General features: G+C 44.2%; 2 protein-coding genes and 1 long non-coding RNA gene across 5 annotated transcripts; 1 reads left to right on the top strand and 2 right to left on the bottom strand.

Moving 5' to 3' along the window:
* Positions 1 to 552: 552 nt before the first annotated feature.
* On the bottom strand, positions 553 to 3,003 carry LOC143499195 (uncharacterized). Its single transcript, XR_013126049.1, has 2 exons — positions 2,540 to 3,003; positions 553 to 1,950 (listed from the first exon to the last, which is right to left on the bottom strand). It is a non-coding gene; the product is annotated as an uncharacterized LOC143499195 (long non-coding RNA).
* slc30a4 (solute carrier family 30 member 4) lies at positions 1,867 to 23,491 on the top strand. Of its 2 annotated transcripts, none has more exons than XM_076993962.1 (8): positions 1,867 to 2,664; positions 12,466 to 13,013; positions 13,481 to 13,627; positions 13,877 to 14,030; positions 14,467 to 14,677; positions 15,480 to 15,585; positions 17,638 to 17,772; positions 22,248 to 23,491. In XM_076993962.1, exons 2-8 carry the CDS (start codon positions 12,602 to 12,604, stop codon positions 22,400 to 22,402), a joined length of 1,320 nt encoding a protein of 439 aa, XP_076850077.1. In that variant the 5' UTR covers positions 1,867 to 2,664; positions 12,466 to 12,601; the 3' UTR covers positions 22,403 to 23,491. The 2 variants fall into 2 exon arrangements, with proteins under 2 accessions (XP_076850077.1, XP_076850076.1); XM_076993961.1 differs by lacking the exon at positions 1,867 to 2,664 and adding an exon at positions 11,870 to 12,123.
* On the bottom strand, positions 9,877 to 11,798 carry bloc1s6 (biogenesis of lysosomal organelles complex-1, subunit 6, pallidin). Of its 2 annotated transcripts, none has more exons than XM_076993968.1 (6): positions 11,678 to 11,798; positions 11,249 to 11,332; positions 10,999 to 11,137; positions 10,833 to 10,920; positions 10,620 to 10,706; positions 9,877 to 10,499 (listed from the first exon to the last, which is right to left on the bottom strand). In XM_076993968.1, exons 2-6 carry the CDS (start codon positions 11,298 to 11,300, stop codon positions 10,380 to 10,382), a joined length of 486 nt encoding a protein of 161 aa, XP_076850083.1. In that variant the 5' UTR covers positions 11,301 to 11,332; positions 11,678 to 11,798; the 3' UTR covers positions 9,877 to 10,379. The 2 variants fall into 2 exon arrangements, with proteins under 2 accessions (XP_076850083.1, XP_076850084.1); XM_076993969.1 differs by lacking the exon at positions 11,678 to 11,798 and adding an exon at positions 11,555 to 11,579.
* Positions 23,492 to 25,309: the final 1,818 nt, after the last annotated feature.

Here is a 25,309-nt window from a genome sequence, read left to right on the forward strand (position 1 = left end):
CGTCACCCGGGCAACAGCACGGGGTGGAGACTGCAGTGTAATCTCTGTCCTCAGGCAGCTAGTGTGAGGCCTTCAGGGTTCTGAGGAACAACATGAAGGAGTTACATAATGCGCCTGAGTCTTTATCCCTTATTCAGGAGTTCACTGAACATATCAGCGATTTTGCAGCTGAAGTATGTGAGGACGACAATATGTTTAAGGAACGCCTCATATAAAATTACGGCAGGTTACATTACATTAGGAATTCGATCTTAAGCCTTGCATGGTTTAACCATCTACGTATCCTTCTACATATTAGAAATTGGTCATGTCAAAATCTGGCTTCTCTTACGGTAGGCAGACTGTAGACAGTCAATGTGTTAAGACAATAATGGTGCGTATCCAGGGAAGCGAAGAAGCAAAGCAAATTCATCACAAATGTTAACATGAGAAAAAGGTTTTGAGAAGGTTATTTGATGGAGAATCTAGGTAGATATGATATCCAAGAGGTGTTCAGAAGTTCAGTGAATGGAGAGTTTGTGTATTCCTCTGGGGTCTCCAGTTTTCTCCCACAGTCGAAAAACATGGAGGTTAGGTAAATTGGCAGTCCCTGACAGTCCGGATTGGCAGTCCGTGAGTGTATTTCTCTGTTCAATAAAAGTAGTTGTCTGAGTGTGCATGAATGTGTGTGTGCACTTGTATGCCCAGTGGTGGATGGTGCTCTGTCACTAGGGTCTGTCCTCTCTCCCCCAGGGGGCTGTGGTTTAGAACCACACACACAATCATGAACTGCTTCTCTTAGTTACTGGAGGATGGTGTGGCAGGAGACGTGCAGTGCTCACAGACTCATTGTCGTGTTTTTACTGTGTTTGTCTTAGGACAGGCTGGAGTGGGAACTGAAAGTAGAACCTGAACTTGCAAAAAACGCACAAATATGTAGGCCACTGACCTTCACCCTGACCTTGTGCACAACAACTGCGAGAGACACGCGGCATTAGAGTGTGAGCATGTGTGTGTGTGAGAGAAGCTTTAGCACGAAGGTGGCTGTGACAAGGCTGTGCGAAAAGTGCAGAGCGCAGTGATTCTCACAAACCAGCTATGCCCCATCTTACTACGGTCCCACCACTGACGCAAACACTTGCCCAAACGTGCATGTACACACCTACACACACACACATGCTTGCGCAACTGAGAGCTCAGTTTTGTTTTGCAGCAGTGAGAGGTTTAGGCTGGCTCTGACTGGCAGGAGAGAGTACTGTTGTGACAGATGCAGATCACGTCTGAGGCCTGCACAGCGGGCAGATGGCTCCGACCATGTGGGGATTTCCTGGGTCTGGGTTAGTTGCCTTCTCCAGTTTTGTGTTTTCCATTCCAGTCAGAATAATCAAAAATGGCCTATGGAAAAAACAACATTAAACACAAGTATGCCATACTGGTCTGTTAAATGCACACTGAACTTAGTGACTCTGGGAATATATCCACAGAGTGGAATGGCCCAGGTCTAATCACAGCTCTAAACCTTTCATTGTCATCAAACCTACATGCTCTGACATTCATTGTACATTTGCAATTATGTTTACATTTACAGTTTACAGCGAATGTGCTTTCAGGTGAAAATGTCCTTGAGCAGTGAGGCTGTGTGCAGGTGTTTGGTCCATCTTCCTGCAGGCAGCTCTCATGTTCTTTGATGACGGAGTGAGAGTCCAGACTCTTGCACCATGGCAACAGAAGTGAGAGGCCTGACTCCTGCACCATGACGACAGTAGAGGCCTGATCTATGCACTATGACAACAGGAGTCAGAGGCCTCAGTCCTGCACTGTGATGCTGGATATGGGAGGCCTATCATAGCAAGGGAGATATGACGTTGGGGCTTTTCCCCAGAACTGTGTTGACAGAATGGTAGGTAATGCAGAGAGCAACCGGGCCCTCATCACAGCGTCAGAGGTTTGAGGCCATTGGGTTCATGCTGCCTGAGGGAGAGAGATAACCAGTTATCGGAGTGAGAAACCCCTTCCCAAACCCCTCACGTGACATCTGTGGCAGAGAGATGTGCATGACTGTGACCTCCGCAGCCCTGTGATTCTCCTAAACCTGCTGTCATTCTGCACTTCATTCAGTCCCTCTGGCCCAGGAATATATAGAGAATTAGAGAATTCTCTCTCTCTCTCTCTCTCTCTCTTTGACCTGTCTTGTGAAACATCTGGTATATAAAGGTGACTTCACATACACATGCACACACCCACACACATCCTTTACATTCCATTCCCTGGTTCTCTTCTCTGTTTCCCCCTTTTCAGTAGTATTTATGAATTTGACACAGTTGGTGTTTTGGCTGAGTTCAGCACTATGGTGGTGGTGTGTGTATGTTTTGGGAGTAGAAGTGTATATTTCTGAAGGTCTGGAACTGGAACAAGACTAAGCACTTCACAGCTGCCACACACCTCCTGTGGTCAACAATCACACACACACACACACACACACACACACACACAAGCTCATGCGCATACACACAGACATGGACAAAGAGCGTAAACAAGTCAGTAAATCCCATTATGACACCTTATTCAATGTGTGTGTGTCCAGATTTAGATGAAGCGGCACATTCATCCAGTTAAGAGCAGTTTCACTGACCACCAGCTACTCCAACTGTAAACACGGAAAAAACAAACTTATCCACATACAAGGTCAGCCTCCCTCTTTCTCCCTCTCACTCGCTCTGTCTGCCTGTCTGTCCATCTTTGTCTGCCTCTCTCCATTTCTGTGCCTGGTCTATCTAACCCTCTTACCCTAACCTAACCCTAAAATGCAGTAATAAAGTCTGGGTTTAATCAGATCATAGACCTCTATCAAATCTTCTATCTGTACCATTAACTCTAACTCTAACCCTACAGTGATAAAGGCTGGATTTAAACAGATTTAATAAGATCATACTATATTTCAGCACCACCACTTCAGAGCTTGTGAGGATCCTACATTATATTGAACATCTTAATTTACTGAATGTTTTAGTTAGGATGCCAACTATTTTGACAATCACCACTTATCCTTATAAATAGTAAAGAATTTCAGTGCTGATGATAAAACCATCTGTTACACACAGTTTACTGTATTTCACTGTGTTTACTGTGTAACACTTTTTGCTTCAGCACCTGTAACTCACTGAATTTTTGAGCTAGAGTTCTCAAACTTTTATACAAAATACACATATTTGTTTACTACAAATGGCACCAATACGTCAAATACGTGGTGTTCCTTTGTTACAACCTACCCCACTACCAGCGTAGGTTGTAACACATGCTGTGGTAAGTTGTAACAATTAGACAAAAGAAGCAAAAACAGAGGCCACACCATGCAAAATGCTTCAAAAAGAGGTTAATTTAAATGAAAGAACAATCCAGAAAAATGTCTCTCTCTCTCTGACTGACCATAACTCATATCCACCTTGTTTTACTCAGGAGTGTGTGTGTGTGTGTGTGTGTGTGTGTGTGTGTGTGTGTGTGTGTGTGTGTGTGTGTGTGTGTGTGTGTGTGTAAATTAGTGTACTAGAACAAACTTATTTAACAATATGTATGCTTAATGAACACTATACAATGTACTGGTGTAAAGAACATGTAGGTCAAATAAACAACGTCAATGTGTGTGTGTGTGTGTGTTACAAGGCAGATATCATGTGCCTTTGCAACTGATCTGACTGACTTGCCCTTTGTTGTGACCTCATCAGATGCTTTTTTAAAAACATTTGCAGGCACACATCTGTCAGTCTTTCTTTTCCACTGCCTAGGCATTCTGTAAAACTATACAAAATATAGTCTTGATTCAGAAATGTACTTTCTCACCTCAAAATCAGTTTTTTCTCTATGGAATCTGCATGTACCTATGTCCAGCCATGTGGGATCAGGGAGGAATTGGGAAAACACTGGAATGATCATATGACTCCTATCTTATCCAGGATCAATGGAATTGATGGTGTTAAAATTATCCCCATGTTACAACCATATCAATCAATCAATCAAATTGTATTTATATAGTGCTTTTTACAACAGTTGTTGTCACAAAGCAGCTTTACAAGTGCCAAGTCCTAGCCCCCAGTGAGCAAGCCAAGGGCGACAGTGGCAAGGAAAAACTCCCTAAGGGCATGAGGAAGAAACCTTGAGAGGAACCAAGACTCAGGGGGAGAACCCATCCTCCTCTGGCCGACACCGGTCACCATGACAACAACAACAATTTAGACAGAAAGAAATAAAGAAAAGGAAAAGATGTAATATTGTCCATCTTGGTGTAGGCATATCCGGTTAGACAGGAGGTGGCTGGCCCAGGATGGATCGCTTGTCTCTCTTCATCTCATTGTTCCTCGAGCAGGCGGGCAGCCATGTGGAGAAAATAAAACAGAAAATTAGCTCTGTATGAGGACATATACAGGACAGATGAAATTTTAAACATTTCTGGAGTGTGGCAGCAACTCCGGCATTAAGATAAATTATTACAGTCTAGCTAAAAAAGGCAGAACCAGAAGGTAACATAGGCTTGGGGGCACTCTGAGACAATGGCATCCATCCACTGCACTGTCAACAAACTTGAGTGACCACGAGCAGTGACAGGATGACAGCACCAGCGCCCCAGTCTACCATAAAACCCTTCGTCTGGATCTGTACCTTTATCTAAGGGGGGATATTAATTATCAAACACTAAACTAAATAAGTGGGTTTTCAACCTAGACTTAAAGATTGCGCCTGTGTCAGAGTCCCGGACGCATTTTGGAAGGTTGTTCCAAAGCTGGGGGGCCTTATAAGAAAAGGTTCTTCCCCCTGCTGTTACCTTATTAATTTTTGGAACTAATAAAAGACCAGCACCCTGTGATCTTAGTGGACGTGGGGGTTCATAATAGGAAATAAGTTCCTGGAGGTATTCAGGAGCAAGCCCGTGCAGTGCTTTATAAGTTAATAAAAGAATTTAAAAATCAATACGGAATTTAACTGGGAGCCAATGCAGGGCTGATAGGACTGGTCTGATATGCTGAAATTTTCTAGTTCTGGTCAGAACTCTGGCTGCGGCATTTTGAACTATTTGAAGTTTATTTAGATTCCTATTTGAACATCCTGACAGTAGTGAGTTACAGTAGTCTAATCTGGAGTTAACAAGGCATGCACCAATTTTTCTGCATCATCCTGTAATAATGCATTTCTTAACTTGGCAATGTTGCGGAGATGTAGAAAAGCTATCCTAGTAGTATTATCTATGTATTTATCAAATGATAGGTGAGAGTCGAGTATGACGCCTAGGTTTTTGGCTACTGTGCCAGGTGTAATGGGGCAGTCTGTGAAATTAAGCATTAGATCTGGAATTTTCTGTCTTGAGGCATGAGGGCCCAGGAGGAGAAGAGGAGAACTTCTGTTTTGTCCTCATTAAGTTTAGAGACATCCAGCATTTAATATCTCTTACACAGGCCTCAATTTTTCTTAAACTCCACTATATTTTTTAATGAAGTTCTATATTGCACGAGCCTGAACAAGAAAATTATTGTGACAGAAAACAAACATAATAAAACAGTGTAAATGTTTACTTTTTGAAACAATCTGAATTCTAATTGGACTTCTGAATTGTCTGAAGTCTTTATTGTACTCTTTACAAACCAGGAATGTGTGAAAAAAAAGTGCTTGGTTCTGAGGTCTAGAGCATTTTGTCTTGATATGACCAATCCTCAGTTTTACAACTCATAAGTCTGTCGTTTCTCATGCACTGAGAGTACATCGAATTTACAGAAATCTGTAGCCTAATAGTAACTCAGACTCTCACAAACACAGTTCTATGGCATTGTTATGCTTAAAGCAGAGATGTTCAAAAGTAACAGAATACAAGTCAAGAGTCTTTAGACTGGAGTCGAGGTCAAGTCACGAGTCTATTGGCTAGAGTCGGTCAAGTCTCAAGTCAAAAACCAGGATAAGCCTAGGGAAAGGAGATGGAAAATAACAATTTTACATATTAGCTGTACATGTGTCTTATGAAGTTTAATGCGGTCGTTCCAGTGTCTTTAATTTGTTTCCCACATTACACGTTGTCGTCCTTCGGTTACGTCCAAGGATTTTAAAGTCCCAATACGGTATGGTACTCAGCCGAAGCCATGGCACCCTCGTGTGTTTACATTTGACGCTTCTATTTCCCGCTCGCGATAAGCGGACTTTGTGACGCGTCACGAGAAAAGGGGCTCCAAAAACACAGAAACAAAAGTAAAGAATAACGGCAAAATAAACACACCAAAAGTATTTTTTATAACTTTCCCAGACAGCGCCTGTATAATGGACTGACTCTTATTGTTAACGAGTTATTATGAACGAGTCCGAGTCACGTGTCATTCAGGGCGAGTTTCAAGTCGTCTTTTTTAGGCGAGTTGAATCCTCATCTCAGCCCTAAAGGCACATAAAAATGATTAAGAGATTCCATTCTTCTAGTTCGCCATCTCTTTTCATCTTTTTTCTGTTAATCTCTCCATCCCTCTCTCTTAATCTGTCATACCTTTCTTCGTCCCCCTCTCCCTGTCTCTCTCTCCATTTCTCTCATGTGAGTGAGATTAGCAGCACCTGGCCTACCCATGGCCTCCACGGGGCTATTTTAATCCACTCTGAGGTTTTTGGTGACTAATACACTCTGTACTTCCTGCTCCACCCGGGCTCGGTGGCTTCATCGAGTTGCCTCCACTGTTACATAACTGGCCTCAGAAAAGCTGGACCAGTAACAATGCAGGATGTGTTGTCCAATCATGCCAACGTAGTAAACAAGCGTGAGGTGCGGTAAAACCATAAAGCCACCAATATGGCCCACTCTGAAGAGGATGACGTCATTTCCTGTTATGATACAGAAGACAGGGAATGAAGAGAAACAGATAGATGAAGAGGAAAACAGAGTTTGAGACAGGGAGAGAGACAGAGTGGGAGAGAGAGGAAAAAAGACATCTTCGTCAGGGTGATGCAGTATTTAATCAGACATAGCAACATTTCAGCCCACCACAAGCTGTTGCTTTCTGAGGCAGTAGAAACACACACACCCACACAGTCACAGTGGTTGCGGGTTGACTGTTGTTTTTCCCCTTTATGGTCCAAAAGCTAAAAGCAGGACTCTCATGGACAAGGAGGAGCCAGTTGCCCTTGCAAACAGCTGGGTAGCCAGGACCGTCTGCCTGCTTCAGTTCATACGCACACAAACACTGTCTCAGCCCCAAACAAGAGCTGATACACACACTAACATACACAAACAAACACTGTCTCAGTCCCATATAAGAGTTCAAACACACTGTCTCAGACCCAAACAAGAGCTGATACACACACAGAGAGACCTTAAAAACCCAGCTTCAGATATGAACTGATACACACATACACAAACACTGTCTCAGTCCCAGACAAGAGCTCTCACACACAAGAATAGCCCCAGATACCTCTCAGAGAGACCTCTCATACAAACTCAAGCAAAAACACTGTCTTAATCTCAGAGAAGAACTGAAACACACACACAGACAGCCTTATTCTCAGACAAGAGCTGGCATACATGCAAAACAACTCATCTTAGAATCACAGACACATATGCCAAAGGCCTACAGAATCGGATGCCTGGTGCACCCAAACACACACAGACTCCTTTCCGTGTGGGAGATGGGGTTTGGCCGTCTGACAGGTTGGTAGTAAGAATAAAAATACATGTTTGTGTTTGCGGCAGCTGCTGGCTTGAGGAGGAAAATTTCACCCACAGCTGTCGGCAGAGTCCACTAACTCAGCCCCACTCTCCTCTAGTCATTATAGCACACAGGAGTTACAGCAACCAGATGCATTTTGTTGAGTTAGTGTCTCAAGTGCCCATTTAAAAATACACAAAGATCCCACAACCCACCTATGTCTGCAGCAACCGTATATTTATTTGGTTGATCACTTTACTGGTCTAGCTTCCTCGGTTGCGGCAGACGAAGGCCCGTCTGACACAACAGTCTCAGCCGGGTTTGGGTTGGGGTTTTTCCCTTCCTCTTCCTGATTTGACGATAATACCAATCTGGGTCCAGATGGATGCTTTTATAGAGAGCAGATTCACTTTTAAAGACTGGATTCAGTGGTAGAGAATGGATTAATTGGTACAGAGTGGATCTAGTGTGAGTGGTGCTGATATCTAATTCCTATTCTCAGCTTCCTGTCTTCTTTGCTCTGTAACTTAAGCAGAGGTTACAGTTCTGGATTAGTCATAGACAGAAAATTGACTTGTGTTTTTCCTCTGCAATTAACCTGGATGGATGACCAATTACTGCAGCCACAGCCTTCATAACTGTTTTTGAGGAGAGGGGCCAGTGCAACAGATCTCATATTTATGGATCCATGGTAACTTCTGCTGTTTCTCTGGCTCCTCAATCAATTGTAAAATGCCTCTATTCCAACAGGAGTCAGGACACCTTACCCCTATGTGTGAATGCACAAAACTGAAGGGTAAGAACAAGGGGTAGGTGCAAATGGTGAAATAGGTTTGGGCCCAAGTGTCTTGTCTTCTCGATCTAAATTTCATAGTCCTCTCCTGGCACCTAGAGGTCTGATAGTGTATTTCAGGGTTAAAGCATGCTTTTGATCCTCTGCAGTAACTCAAAAATTTCGTGGATTAAAACATTGTGTTAAACCTCAACCACATTTTTCAAAAAATTGTTTTTTATCATTTACTTGTTGAATGCCTGGTTTTACAGCTGGCTGAAAAAAATCACCTCAATTTTATAGGCACAATTTTTCACTTCATGAAATGATCAACAACTGCAAACAACAAAAGCAGTAGTGCCATCACGTGGTGGAGTAGAGGAGCTGAAGTCAGTGCTAGTCCTACACCCAGGCTCAATCCAAAATGGCATACTTAAGAAGTATGCACTAGATTTCAACGCAGTACGTTCTGCTCAACCGTTTAAAGCAGTACATTCTTTCAATGCTCCAGTTGAATTATGGGATAGGAGGACAGTGTGCTGCAATTGCATACATACATTTACGTTTAAGTAATTTAGCAGACGCTCTTATCCAGAGCAACTTACAAAATGCTTTGCATCTGTTCACAGAATTCATCCTAGATATTAGCACAGATAGGCCAGAATTCAAGATACCCTTGAATCAAACTAGTACTAAACTACAGGAATCAATGTCATTACCTAGTATTTTGATTAAACAGGCTCACTTAAACATGAATTAAGCTTTTTCCAAGAAGCACAAGTAACCACAGACATACAACTTAATAACAAGGACAAGTGCCATCTTCTGAGTTGTTGCTCATTTAAGTACTCAACAAACAGGTGAGTATACTTTCGATTCATGCATATTCAAACATACTACCCTTTATCGTATCCTGTATAGGAGGGAAGTATGGCATTTTGGACATAGCTCTAGTGTCTCTAGCTCTAGCTCTAGCTAAAGGATTAACATTTGTAAGTGATTTATCCTATATTTGAAGCCATACATTCTATTATCCTACGAAGCTACAAATAAGACCAATACCCCTAACTGAGAGTGGTGTGTGCAAGGCTCTCTGTAAAAATACTACCCAAAAAACACCCAATAGGGACACTGTTTTAGCATTTGCTCTACAACTATGCTTCCGACATGTTTTAAATTAACCTGAACTTTAGAAGCAAATATTTTGATGTGCAGCTTTGAAATATTCCCAAATTATTTCCAGAATGATGCAAAGTGAAAGTCAGAGCAGTTGTGAGGGCTGCCTGCCATATTGAAACAAGATGATAAATTAAATCTGAAAAATCTATAGCAAAATCACTCTTCATGCATCAAAAAGCTAATTTGCATTTGTATGTAAATAAATGTGTAAAATGCATGTGGTACTATTGGAAAATATGTATCACATTTATAAAATACTTCAAACTCATAAAACGGTTTACAGTGTGGCTGTGAAATCTCTGTGCTTCTTTAATGACATCATTAATGATCATACAGACATCAGATAGTCCAGGTCAGCCTTGGTTGTTAGGGGTAGGCTGCCTGTGGTGAGAGTATGGTGAGGGCCCATGAACATCTTGGCAGTTACCCCTACCACACTACATAAAGGTCAAATAAGTCTCTGCATGGCCTATAGGAAACTTCCCACTTAGCTGATTAACTTCACTCAAAAATCAGCACCTGTTAGCAACAGCAATGTTCATCATGTCTTCTTGTACCGGACAGCCGGGTTGTAAGATGTCCTTCTAAGAGAGAAATCCAACCTTCTGCAATACTTCTAGGTCAAACAGATTGTCAACAATACTGTTGAATCAGGTGGTAGTCATGCTGAAATGCACTAAAAACCCCACAATAATACAATGGAGGCTCAGGGGCTCATGTCTGTGTGCCTTCTAGAGGATAAAGTGTGCAGTGTTTTCTCTGGCTTTGGCGCATCTGGTGGACTGCCGTTAAGTGCGTTTGGCTGGTTTGGCAGTGAGTTGTCTCTCTCTCTCCAGATCTCTCTCCCTCTGCTGTTCTCTCTCCAGTTCCTCCTTCTGTTTCTGCTGCTGGAGTTTCAAAGCTCTCTTCTGCTTACACACACACACACACACACACACGCACTTAATAGACAACATCACTGTTGAAGAGAATGATTAACTAACATTCATCATGAATGGTATAAGAATGGAAGGCGAGTGTCAGCTCACCTTTAGCTTGGAGGTCTTCTCATGCAGAGTGATCATATCTTTCCGTATATTTACCAGTTTGCTGTGATACACTTTTGCCTCTGTGAACTACAACGCAACAGTACCATTACAGAACAAACACAGTCTCCTCTTAAGATGCTACAGTTCCAAATAATTACTTGTTGTGAGTGTAGTTCAGTGGAATGTTTTCTAGAAACGAAACAAAGGGCTTACCAGAGAATTTAGATCAATCATGGAATTGCACTCTCGAAATTTGGCTATTTCCTGTTCCAATGTGTCAAGTAATATGGTCTGATTTTGTCTACAGAGGAAAGACAGTTTTAAACGACAAATGGACAACCTACATATACTTGTGTATAAGAGTGTTTCAGATTCCTACGTCAGTTCCTGCAGAGCTTGCTTGGAGCTCTGTAGCTCGGGCAGATAGTGAGAAATCAACCCCTCACGTAGTTTGTCTATGGCCTGATCGTTCCCAATGACTATATCGTCCAAAGGTCGCGACTCGTTCACTTGCGACCCTACGTATTAAAGTAACATAAAAGTAACCCGAATGTAAAACATTTCAATTTTTTCGGCTATAATTGTATTATAAGCACAGTATTGTTCGTCTGCTGCTTGGGTTGTCTGACCTCTTTCGGGCGATAGCTCTGCACCATCCGCATCTCGAACGTCTTGCTCCATCTGGTACTAAACCATTTAGTAGCGCAAACACACTGAAAATACAACAATCATGGTTGCTCATCAGCTTCGGGCAAAGATCTCACCAATAACGGTCTAAATAACTTTACAACACGACTACGAATGTTTATCGGCATCATAAATCATACTAACACATATAATAATCCTGTAACCTATCTAATCTCTACCAGTGCCAAGAACGTTAGCCAACTAGCTAGCTAGGCCAAGTACTCTTGCAAATTAATTACGCTAGCTACCTTTCTCCATAGCTTTAAATAACCAAGAAACACAACACCCATATTTGCAGATACGTAGCTAAATATGGTGTTTTCATCCGACTACACTGTTACACACAGTGAACTGTATATATAAAGATTTACCGTCCAACATCTCTACTAGATCCCCACACTTTTTCTCGAAACAATCAGTCCTGGAAAACATCACGTGACCTTCGCTGTACGTGTACGCGCACGTTTGCGCGAGGACTTCACGCTGATCTACACGTCACATACTGCGATGTTATTGGTGTAAAATGACGTGCAGATCCGCGAATCTGCGCAAATCTGCGCGAACTCTGCCACTCTAACGCACCCTACTCGGCTCATGTGACTGCGGAATGTAACCAACCTGCCAGGCAAGGGACAAGACAGCGGACAATAACTTGTATTTTCGCTTTGTTACTCCGTTTTCTTCCCGTGTCACCAACGACATGGATCGACATTATATGTGTTTAAAACTAGGTGTAATATATGAGAAATAAACCGGGCTTATAATTTAGCATTTTACCAACACATCTGCGCAAGATATAAGTGACAAGAGACGGACGGTGAGTTTCTCGAATACAACTGCACCAACCGTACAGGCTTCCTCTGTCACCCATTACGTTACTTTGTTTAGGTATCGGCAATGACCGCTGTGATGTTACTGTCGGTATCGCACCGTCAAGTACTATTGAAACCAGTTTTTCCATTAAAGCGTTAATGTGGCAGATTTTTTGTGAAGTCGGTAAGCATGAACAATAGAAATAGGGAGCTCCAGGTAAACAGAACGGGCTTTTCACTCGTACGCCAAAACAGAGCCACGGTCAACGACAATTAAATATTTTACGTGTTAAGATGTATTTTAATTAAGTTGTATGTAACTGGCTATGTGCTTTTTGTTTTTATAGGTAACTTGGTGTGATTTTCACGTCATGATAAGACAACTTGAAGATACCGAGAGTGCCCATACCTGTCTCTCAGAAGCCACAGCAGACTGTGTTCAAGTTAATTAATTTAGTTTATCAGTTATTTTTTTCAACGTTAATGAGCAACGGTTTGGCAGTTATGTCTGGTGCAAACTTCATGTCTCGTGTGAGATCAGCCTTCCGCAAGGAGCGCCAAGACTGGGACTTGAGTGACACCGCCGCGTTTGACTTCTCCGATGAGCTCGCGGTGGATGAGACGCCCAAGTTCAATAAGCTCAAAGTGGTGGTGTCCGGAGAGATGGAGGACTATTCAGCTACTGCTCCGAACGGAACCGCTGTGAACACATTTATAACAGACGATGATGACTCTCTCTTGGGGTCGTCTTCCAGTCTGGGAAGTCCAGGAGTCGGCATGGACCCATGTGAAAACTGCACCAAGAGGAAAGAGCACACGAAACGGCGGAAAGTGATGAGGAAGCTTGCATTCGCGGCTGTGCTTTATTTTCTGTTTATGATCGGGGAGCTCATAGGTAAGATAGAGAAGGAATTATTGTGTTATACTGGTAATTTATCATTGTCACGCAAATGTTTTTTTTTCTAAAGAGCTATACCCTTTTCCATCAAGTTAAACTTCCACTTCCTGTTTTTAGAGAGAACTGCAGTCAGTATGGTATAGCTGAATGATGCCTTGTTCTAAAATCGGCCAACTCAGAATTTTTAGGGGGAAAGTCTTTTGCTTGATGCTGATGTGGAACTGAAACAGTGCTGGGTTTCCCAGAGTCAGGATTGGGTTTCCCAAGAGCATTCTAACCAAAAGATCATTGTTCACTGGTAGAGGGAGTATCACATGGAACCCTCTGATGTAAGATAATCGCAACAGTATGGTGCCTTCAAGAAATGGCCATGATTATTAAGCAGACCCTTGGTGTGTGTGTGTGTGTGTGTGTGTGTGTGTGTGTGTGTGTGTGTGTGTGTGTGTGTGTGTTCCACCACGTAGGTGGCTATGTGGCTAACAGCCTGGCCATAATGACCGATGCTCTGCACATGCTGACTGATCTGGTTGGCATTGTGGTATCACTCTTGGCGCTGTGGCTCTCAGCCAAGCCCCCCACGAACAGGTTCACCTTTGGCCTGCAGCGTCTTGGTAAGTTCAAATTCCTACTCTTTTTTTCTGCCGTCATTCACTCTCTGTGTAAGTCTATGTGTGTGGTGTGTGTGTTCCCCTAGTAAAGGATTCTACAACCACATGCTGTTATGAGCGTTTCTCCCTACTGATCTTTGCGATGCATATCATAAGGACAGTATGAGTTACTACACCTAAGGAGGCAGAGAATAACGTGTGTGACGTTGTGTGTACGCGTATGCTTGTGTGGGCCGCTCGGACACTTGGTAGAGGTGATGTCAGCAGGAATCTCGGTGGTGCTGATCTACATCTTGACGGGGGTGCTCCTGAATGAAGCAGTGCAGCGGACACTACACCCTGACTTCAACATTGACGGAGACGTAATGCTCATCACAGCCGCTGTGGGTGTAGCTGTCAACCTGATGTGAGTTTGAAGCTCTCACCCTGGCCCGTACAGTAAGAGGGAACCTTAATCCTTACAAATACTTCCTTTCATGCGGCTTTCTTAGCAGCTGCTAATGTTGCTGTGTTCTAGTAGTTAATGCTAGCCCTGCTGTTCACACAGCTTCATTAGCCAGCGCTAACTGCCCTTCACATGATTCTACACATGACTCTAACATTACAGTACTAACTACACTCTGCACTATTGCAACATTGATTACTCTCCACATATGGGTCTACACACGACACTTTTACAGGGTGTCTTGGAAACAGCTCTGGCCACACAGCCCTGTTATTGCAGATCATAAACTGCACACATTATATTTGAAGTCCACACACAGACACAGGTTGCCTTGCGTAAATCACAAATGTTTTAAATTTGTGTTTGTCTGTGTGTGTTTGGCTGTGTGTATCTGTAGAATGGGCTTTCTCCTCAACCAGTCAGGTCACCTGCACTCTCATTCTCATGGCCCCACCCACTCCCATGGACACGCACACTCTCATAGGCCACCAGGACAGGGGCATCAGGGTCACGGCAGCTTGGCAGTGCGGGCGGCGTTCATCCATGCACTCGGAGACCTGGTGCAGAGTGTGGGTGTCCTTATTGCAGCATACATCGTCAGGTTTAAGGTGCACACCCTCATCTGCTCACTCACAAGACATCAGAAAATCAGTGTCTTTCCCATTTTAGCCTGTTGGTATTATTGACGATAACCTGTATGTGTTAGCATAGGGATCTTAGGTATGTTTATTTGACAGAGACTGCAAAACACTTCCGTTAGTCATTCTGGAGAAGAGCATCTGCCAAATAATAATTGTCCTTGGAAGGTTTCTGTATGACAGCGTCATCTCTGTGCATTGTAGCACAAATAATGCTGACATCCTGTGCACTGTGGGAGAGATTTGTTATCTGAGAATCTGTCATGGTTATTGGGTGTCTTGTGCTTATACAAGTTGAGCTGGATAGCCAGAAAGGGCTGTGCAGTACAGACACACCGCAGACCCCAGATTCCAGACCCTAGTATTGCCTAAGGTTTGCGTTTATGCAGGTTGTTTGTACTTGCATTTTTGTATCTGTTACCTGTAGGCTTATGCTGTGTAGGGGATGCAAGAGAAGGTACTTGATACATTAAAATTGACATTTACATTTAACAGATGCTCTTATCCAGAGCGATTTACAAAGTGCACACCAGGGGGCTGTGGTACCCAAGGCCAGTGGCAGGGGAGCAGTTGGGGTTAAGTACCTTGCTCAAGGGCACCTCAGTCATGGCCCTTGGCCTAAGAATCGATCCCACAACCCTCTGGTCACAAGACCCATTCCCTATCCACCAGACCATGACTGCCTTTGATGATGATGGTGATGATGGATTGTTATTTAAATATTCGATGATGATGGACATATTGTGTGTGTGTGTTTGCGTTTCTGTCCTAGCCGGAGTACAAGCTTGCAGATCCTGTGTGTACATACGTGTTCTCTGTGCTGGTGCTGGTCACCACATTACGAATCATTAGAGACACTGGGCTCATACTACTGGAAGGTGAGACATTCACACGCACGCATGCATGCATGCATGCATGCATGCACGCACACACACACACACACACACACACACACACACACACACACACACACACCTACCTACATATGCAGACATGCACAGGCACTAAAAAAATTAATGCATTTTAACGCATTTAACGCATGAGACACTTTTGCACCGTGGAATGTTTCTCAGTGCACGAGTTCCAGACATACAGATTATATGGACGCACAATAAGATCATGATGGAGATGACTGAAGAGGCTACGCTGGTGGATGGGAAATTTAAATATAAGAAACTTCCAGATGGAAGTACAAACACAAATAGTGTTATTTGCACTTTATGTAGGAAGGAGTTCGCTTATCACAGGAGCACTTCCACCCTTCGTTACCACCTCAATGCAAAACATGTTGGGACTAACGCGCAGGTCAGTAATGATAACTTAGCTGCTAAATGTATTCCTAGTACGATAGGGTGACCAAACGTCCGTATTTCCCGGGACATGTCCGTATTTCACATCCTGTCCAGGGCGTCCCGGGATTTTTTTTTGTGAGGAAATGTCCTGGTTTTTAAATTACCTTCATTGGACCATTAAGACTGGATTAAACTTTCGCGAGTGACCGTAGCGCGCGATTGCGCACGCGTTTATACATGACGCATCACATTATTTGTGTTGTTGTTCGCTCTCTGTGGTCGAAGATAAAGACTTACAAGAAGCGCTGCACATTGCGTCAACTGATGCAAGTTACGAACTACCGTCCACAAAGACAATGTCGAAGAAAATCCAGTAGCTGCATAATGAGGAAAGAGAAGTAAAACAGGTTTTTGTGAAGAGCGCCATAAAATGTGGCTCTGACTGGGGATCACTGGACCTTTGTTAGCAACAAGAATTATCTTGGTGTGACAGCTCATATTATAGATGATGAATCTATAGATGATGAAGATCCAGTCATTTGCTTTGAGTATGCAGAAGACCACTTCTAGGCACTATGGAGATGTCTGTGGCAGAGGCCTGGGAAATTAAAGAAAGTCTACCATCTAAAATGGTATTAAAAAACATCTTCTGATTTACTTCAATTCTTCCAATATCCTGAGCAAAACTCCCTAAATTAAACAACATTTTTGGTCAGAATTTCCAATGTTCTGAACTGTTTTCTGCACTCATCTATTGGTCTGTGTAGTAGACTGGTGGAAAAATAAACAAGATGTTGAAGTTTATGATTATGTTCATTGATTCATTCATCATTCAAACTTAAATTAATATTTCTCATGTAAAATACTGAAATGCGATTAAAATGCGATTAATTTCGATTAATTAATTACAAAGCTTCCGATTAATTCGATTAATTTTTTTAATCGCGTCCCACCCCTAATATATATATATGAGCACTCAGACACTCAAAGGCACTTGTACAAAGATTCATACGCAGACACTCGAACGCAGGGGAGTGAGATGCGTATACCTCACCAATATATTCATCTCATCTGAGCCACCCACCTCAGATTACAGTAGGATCATATGTAGAGTGTTCAGACTCTTCCGATCCCAGCACCACACCAGAATCTTCCTGATCTTCATGCTGGGGAGGGTCAATGGGGCTGAGTCGCTGTTAGTTAGTTAGAACTCAGTAGGATTAATCAACACATTAATAATTTTACCTCTGCTGATCGCCAGACCAGGCTGTAATGGTTAAAACTAATGAGCCCTCAGGAGAAACGCATGCTTCTGTTGATGGTGGAGGTAATGGAGAACAGAGCACTGACCAGTGGGGACGTGTCCTCCTGCTTCTTTGTCTCACTCTCATTCTCCTTCCCTCCCTCTCTCTCTTTGCTTGTCCCTCTATTTCCCTCTCTCTCTCTCTCTCCTTGCCTGTCCCTTTCTCTTTCCCTCTCTCTCTCTCTTTGCAGTTTTAAATGAACAAAAGAATCATTATGCTGTGTATGTGGTTGCTTGTGTTTGTGTCTGTGTATGCTTGCTGCACGCGTGTGCACGCTTGTGTGTGTGTGTGTGTGTGTGTGTGCGCGTGCGTGTGCGTTCGTGCATGCGTGCAGGTGTGCCGAGGCATCTGGATGTGACTGGGATGAAGGAGGACCTGCTGAAGCTGGATGATGTGGAGTCAGTAGAGGAGCTGAAGCTCTGGGCTCTCACCACTGATAAAACTGCAGCTATTGCACATCTACAGCTCGGTAAGTCTCTCTCTCTCTCTCTCTCTCTCTCTCTCTGTCTTTCTCTCTCACGTACAGGAGCTGAAGCTCTTGGCCATCACCACTGATAAAACCAGCTATGACACACAAACACACACATTCTGAACCCACACGCCTACAGGTATCTGGGTTTTTCCCTGGAAAAGAGGTATGCAACAATCATGTACAGTGAGAATTATTACTAGGAAAGACACATTAACATTCATTTATATTAATATTTAGATGAAAGATGCATCTTGCTGATGCGCTGGGACACATCATCAGTGATGTTACCTGGGGTCACTGGGTGTTTCGGGTCTTTCAACATCAGACACCCTCGCCCAGGCGACCTGACCGGAGTTGATCAGACTCCGGTCTGTGTCCCAGCAGCATTCGTCCATGGATCAGCCCTCTTGATCCAAAGCCATCTTGCGGCTCTTTCTGCAGCCTCAGTTGCAGACCTGATAGCTTTCCTTTTTGCCTCACCGGTGAGGCCCAGCATGGTGAGGACTTTGCAAAGGGATCGCCCTGCAAATCCTCGGCATCCCACCTCCAGAGGTTCACAGTATGTCCTCCAGCCTTTGCTCCTACCCTCCTCCACCAGCTCCTGGTACTTGGTGTGCTTCCTTTCATTTGCCTCCTCCATGCGTTCTTCCCAGGGCACTGTGAGTTCCAGAATGATCAACTGCTTGGTGGAATCAGAAACAATGAGCATATCTGGTCGGAGCCGTGTCGATGTTATTCTTGCTGGGATCTTTAGCTGCTTGCCCAGGTCCACTTCCAACTGCCAATCTGTGGCAGTGGTAAGGAGACCTGAACTGGCCCCTGCTTGAATATTGGGCTTCTCTCCAGCTCTGTGGAACCTGATGGACTTGGGCTTGTGGTGTCCCTTGGTGCTCTTAATGGCCTTGGCTATACTTTTAGCAACCGCCTTTAGCACCTGGTCGAGGCACCAGCGATAACGCCCCTCTCCAAGTGCTTTCGGGCAACTACTAAGGAGGTGTTCCAGGGATCCCCATCCTGGGCACTGGGGGCAGGATGGTGACTCTACTTTGCCCCAGACATGGAGGATGTATGGACTGTGTAGGACATCATAGACCGCCTGGACTAAGAACCTGATGTTAAGGGAGTCTGCTCTCCAAATGTTGGACCAGGTGATCTTCCTTTGCAGAACATTCTCCCATTTAGTCCGTGCTCCTTGTCCCATTCCCACCATCCTGCTGGCTCGTTCTTCCTCCACGCCTGCCCGCACTTCTTCCTGGATGAGCTGTTGCCGCTGTTTTCCCTGGGCCTTGTCCACCCCGATAGATGGGAAATAGCCAATACCTGCGTGCCCTGATGCTATGGACCCAACCAGCGCCTTCTGCCTCAGACGTGACTCTGCCTTTTCTAGAGCCCCGTCCGCCCTCCATTTCTGGCCTGTCCGCACCTGGACGCCAGCTAACGCCACTCGAGTTCTGGTCACCATGAACTCCTCAGTGAGTCCACTGAATGGAAGCTGCAAGGTATTACTACTGCCATACAAGGCAGCACTGCTCAGGCTTCGGGGTAGGCCAAGCCATCTTCGTATGTAGCTGCTGATCTTTCTCTCCATGGCCTCTACAGTTGTAGTAGGTACTGCATACACTAGCAGAGGCCACAGGATGCGAGGCAGGATGGAGTGCTGGTACATCCAGGCCTTGAATCTCCCTGGCAAGCCAGATCTGTCGATGCATCTCAACCAGCTCTCAAGCTCCTTGCTGGTTCTCTGGATGGATGACGAGTCTTTTAGGCTGCAATGAAAGAGCTTCCCAAGACTCTTGACTGGCTGTTCTGTAATGGATGGGATCGTGGCTCCAGCCAGAGAGAAGCGGTACCTGTCTGTCACCTTTCCTTTCTTGAGCACTATAGATCTTGATTTTGTTGGCTTAAAGCTCATCCTTGCCCATGTGATGAGCTTCTCAAGTCCTAGCAAAATCCATCTGCTCCCCGGGACAGATGTAGTGGTGACAGTTAGGTCATCCATGAACGCTCTTATAGGGGGCTGGCATACTCCAGATTTTGTCAGGGGTCCCCTGCACTCCACCTCTGCTGACTTCACGATCATGTTCATGGTGAGTGCGAACAGGATGACTGAGATTGTGCAGCCCGTTATGATGCCCTTTTCAAGTCGATGCCAGTCTGATATGCCCAACACAGCAGTGACTCTTAGCCTGAAATTGCTGTAATAGTCCAGGATAAGGTCTATGACTTTGATGGGAACGTGATGTTGCAGGAGGGCAACCTCAACAAGCTTGTGAGGTATGGAGCCATACGCATTGGCTAGGTCCAGCCACAGTATGGTCAAATCTCCTTTCCCTTCACGCGCTTCTCTGATGAGTTGCGTTACCACTCCTGTATGTTCCAGGCATCCAGGCACTCCAGGAATCCCACCCTTCTGAACCGATGTGTCGATATAACTGTTCTTCAGAAGGAACTCTGTTAGTCGTCGTGACAAGACGCTAAAGAAGATCTTGCCTTCGACACTTAGCAGCGAAATCGTCCTAAACTGACTGATGTCCTTTGAGTGTTCTTCCTTTGGGATCCACACACCCTCTGCACATCTCCATTGGCCTGCCACTTGTCCCCTGCGCCAGATCACCCTCAACAGCCTCCACAGATATCGCCGTAGTTGTGGACAACGTTTATACACAGTGTATGGAACACCGCTGGGGCCTGGGGCTGATGCTGATCTGGCTCCCTTCACGACCTCCTGTATCTCAGCCCAACTGGGCTCCCTCATCACAAACTTCACTGCTGGCGCCTGCGGGCTAATGAGGGACCTCTGTGGTCCAAGCTCTTGTTCCCTCTCTGGGTCGCTGAGGGTGTTGTGCAGAAAGATGTTTACCTCTGCCCTTGAGCACATAGGGTTGCCACTCCATTTAACCCCAAGCAGTTTCTTGGTGAAGATAAAGGGATTGGAGATGAACGCAGCACGCTTCCTTGCTCTCTCCTTCCTTTGCTTTCGGTGCCCTTCTGCACGTCGCAGCGTCATGAGCTTTTTCCTCAGAATGTTTCTAAGGTCTGCTAGGGGTTGTTCTTTACCTGCCACCTTGTACTGCTTCTTAAGGATCCACAGTTCTTGCCGCACTTTTTGGATCTGAACAGCGCGGCGGTTTAGTGTGAATTTGGTCCTAGGTTTCCTGCCCTCACTGAGGCCAAACCTCTCTGCTGCATAGCTGACTATGATGGATGTCATGGTCTTAAGGCGTCTGTCCACTTCTCCCTTGGTGGTGGTTTCCAAGATCTGGCTTACGTCTGTGTTGAACTGTGCCCATACTGCCCGGCTACTGGCTGAAGGCCACTTGATCCACTTCTGATGGAATGATTTGCAGGGGTTTAGAGGCTCTACTGCTTGGAGAGACCGGGCACTGTGGGGTGCTTCCTGGCCGAGCTCCTCCTGCATCTCACCAGGATCGAATCCTGTGCGTTGCAATATGTTCCCCTGGTCCCTGCATTTCATCCTGGCCAGATGTATCTTGAGGCCACGCAAGTTCTTGCACACTTTTCCGCAGATGCATTGCGCATTCGTAGCCCAGTTTCCATTGCCATATGTCGATACCGTGTGATCTGTCTGGATGGGGCTCTCATTCTCCCCCCCTCTCGGGCTCCCCTGGGGGTATATCTCAGAAGGCTTTTTCGTAGCAGAAATTGGGTTCCTCCCTCACGGGAGACACAGGTTGGGGTGCTAACCCTCCCTGCCCCGGTTGCCGTCTTTCCGAGCTGTCAACTGTTTCTCCAGTTGTCACCAGACTGTCCCTGGTTGCCGCGCAGTCTATTCCTATTATTCCTATTCCTATTATTAATATATTATTTATTTATATTCATTTACTATTCCTCATCATACAGAAAAGTGACTAGTATAGGCAAGACCAAACTGCCTAAGGGTTTTAAAGACCACTGGGTGGCCAGTGGTCCATTAATATTGATATACCAGACATATCAGTGCATTGAAATACATGTAAAGATTCTAAAGTGAAGATCATGAGTGAAGGATTGAGTGGTGGAGAGGACTTGTGGGGGGTCCTGTCAGTCTTTTCCCTGACTTGTACCTGGGGCTCAGAGGTGGTGAGGACGAGTGGTGGTAGTGAGCTCCACAAACAGTGATACCCAATTGGGTGAGCACCACTCCTCTGGGCTCACAAGACCGCCATCTTTCCATAATACTGCTCATCAATACTGCAATCGTAATACACTTCCACCTGGGAGGGTCACCCCCTGCTGGCTGAGCAGCTTCAGTGTCTGTAGTAATATTGTGTTGAGAGAATGGGTGATGGCTCATCACTAGTCCAGGACAATCATTGGATTAGACCTGTAAAATGATGGTTAGATGCACGTGGAAACTCTACGTGCATTTGGAGTGGTCTTGTCCATGACAAACATGAATCTATGGTTTCGTTATTAATTAATGTTGAAAACTGACAGTAATAGTGATTCCTTCATGTTCTCTGTCTCTACAGTGGACGGCAGCATAGGGAACTGGGAGGAAGTCCAGGCCAAAGCTCGGCATCTGTTGATGATGTCACACGGCGTGTCTCATTGTACGGTGCAGCTGCAGAGCCACAGGCAGAGGGCGCCACACTCCTGCACCAGCTGTCAGCCTGTGAACACCTGAGCTTGGTCATACTACACACTCACACACATGCACACTGACACCAACCTCCCACTCCGCTTCTGTTTTACACCTCAGATGAGATGGTTAATGTATTTGTGGACATCAAGGCTTTGCAACAGAGGCCATTGTCCTGTCAGAGGAGTTGAGACTGCCCCAGCCCAAGCAAGTTTATCTAATACCTGACCAGCTTCCTTCGAAGGCCAGGATCAACCTCTCACTTCCGATTAAAAACGTTCCTTTGGGGAAAAAATAGTTGCTGTATTCGCTGTGTTCAGCTGTTACAGTTGCACACACAGTGGTGAGATCAGATTGAAGTCTTATCAGTAGTCAGATGGCAGTTTAATCCACCTGTCAGATGGTAATCTAAACTCACCTGTTGGACTCTAGAAGACCCAGGCATGACTCTTCTTCAGTCCCTTCCCAGATTGCAGCAGGTTTCTGTTCTAACTACACCTGATTCAACTCGACAGCTGTGATTACCATCCTGTGTTGGACCAGGTGTGTTGGACTGGAGGGGGTGCTATTGTGAAATGGAAATATATTCACCTAGGCTGGCTTCAGGCTGATGGCATGTGTTCATCAAACCAACACAACCTCAAACTTCTTTTTTTATATTAGAAATGGCATATTGCAAATGTTGACTGAATTGTTATAAACATGAAGCTGACAGTTGGGCCTGTGTGAGGAAGCTGTTCCCTCCACTGTCCTCACACCCCTTGCTGCACAGACCAGCACTGAGTAGAGTGTAGAGACTGTCACGTTTGCAGATCTAACAGCGTTCAGAACCCTCTCATCAAAGCCTTTTTTTAAAATTATTTGTTTTATTTAATTTTTTTCCAGAAAAAAAATTCAAAAATGTTTTGTTGTTTTTTCTTTTTTTAAAGTTTTTTTTTCATATTTTTTGTAATTTAGTACTTGAGTTCTCTGATCATTTGCACATTCCAATAACATGAAATGTTAATTTTTTTTTTTTTTTGCAGAATTTATGTTCTAGGGTCATAAGTCTGCTCTGTTAAGTGGTTTAAAATGACAGACCATAATTCTAAAGAGTGAAGCTCTTGTTGACTTGAAATAAACCTATTTTAAATACTTGCATATTAAGTGTTATTCTTCTTACTCTGGTATTTTGGTACTACCTCTTTCCAACACAGTGTGTCACCAGTATCCCTAAAGCACATGTAAAATATGAAAGGTTAACTTAACTTGTCTAGCATGTTACTGTGGAGTTTCACTTCCTGTGGTGTAAAAATTATATTCTGTAAGCCATAGTTTTGAACAACCCTTTGATGTTTGTTCTGTGTTAAAAAAAAATCCCATCAGATTTTCACAATGTACGGTACAGGCTAAAAGTTTGGACACACCTTATCATTCAATGCACTTTCTTTATTTCAATGACTATTTACATTGTGGCATTCTCTCAATGAGCTTCCACTAATTAACCCTGATGAGGCACACCTGAAAACCATTTCAGGTGACTACCTCTTAACTCCTTGAGAGACTCCCAAGAGTGCAAAGCAGTAATCGGAGCAAATGGTGGCTATTTTGAAGAAACGAATATAAAACATGTTTTCAGTTATTTCACCAAGTACATAACTCCATGTGTTCATTCATAGTTTTGATGCCTTCAGTGAATCTACAATGTAAATAGTCATGAAAATAAAGAAAATGCATTGAATGAGAAGGTGTGTCCAAACTTTTGGCCTGTAGTGTATTTGACATCAAACCAGATCTACACATCTTTCATCTTGTCAACATCCAAACAAATGATGATGGTTACCATTTAAATAAAGGAGTGGACCTGGCCTACTGGTATCATCTTTGTTTACAGCATCTTGTCCCCGGGCAGACAGGACTTTGCCACAGACACGCCGGACGCCAGGGAGCAGCTTGGAGACATGCCCTTACCTGAACCACAGTCCAGATTACTGATAACGCGGTGTCAGTTTTCATATAAAACCCCAGAAGTGGAATGTTAACAGTGCAGCTTTCTCACAATGATTATGCACTTTTCTGTTCAGACACGCCCGTCTTTGAGTCTACAAAACAATCTTTTATTGTTTGAGGGACACGTTGTATCCAACGTGTTGCAAAACCAGAGCGAGCGCTTCGAAAGGAGGACAAGAGGAAGTGAAGAAGACAAACATGCGGTGAGCATCTGTCAGCCAAAGGTGTGCTCCATTTAGCTGCGGTTGCCATAGTGACATTCCAGGGTGCTGAGTCCTCACAGTCACCGATTAACTACCCCAAAATATCTGCCCTTATTTCCTGCCTGATCACACCAAGACTGACCCCTTGGAACTGGAGAGACATTTAGATTAGGGAGTCTGTAGGTTTTCATTGCACACACCTTTGACACAAGTGGAGTGTATTTCAGACATGCTGATAATGTTTATATTTCATATTTACATATTTTACAGCATTTACCTGAAAAAAGTGCCTTGTCAACTATAGAATGTATCCTAACCAGTACAGTAGGTTAGAATTAAAGACACCATTGTCCTAAAATACTGGTAAATACAGGAATCAGTGCCGATACTGATTCTGGAGGGGGGGGGGAGACAAAATAGAGACAGTGTGAAATGTATGCTGTTTCCTTGTCATATAGCTCACACAAGGCCAAGACGTATACAAAAACACAAGTCATACACAACCATAGGGCACAGGATTACCCTCAACCTCCTGCCTGCTGTCCACTGTGACTAGTGGAGTTCTCTTCTGGGAACAATGAGGGATGGTTTCTGCAGCTACTCCAGATCTGCCGTATCTGAGAATGAACACGGGAAGAATCTGTATACATACACACGTTCACAGATTCCATGCTGACTTTATTATTGTATGATGTAACTCCTCCTTTTAACCTACAGCTAACCTAAACCGCAAGCGAAAATGATAGCATTCCACTATAGC

The sequence above is a fragment of the Brachyhypopomus gauderio genome, chromosome 2, assembly GCF_052324685.1.
Source record: "Brachyhypopomus gauderio isolate BG-103 chromosome 2, BGAUD_0.2, whole genome shotgun sequence".
In the NCBI taxonomy this organism is placed as follows: Eukaryota; Metazoa; Chordata; class Actinopteri; order Gymnotiformes; family Hypopomidae; genus Brachyhypopomus; species Brachyhypopomus gauderio.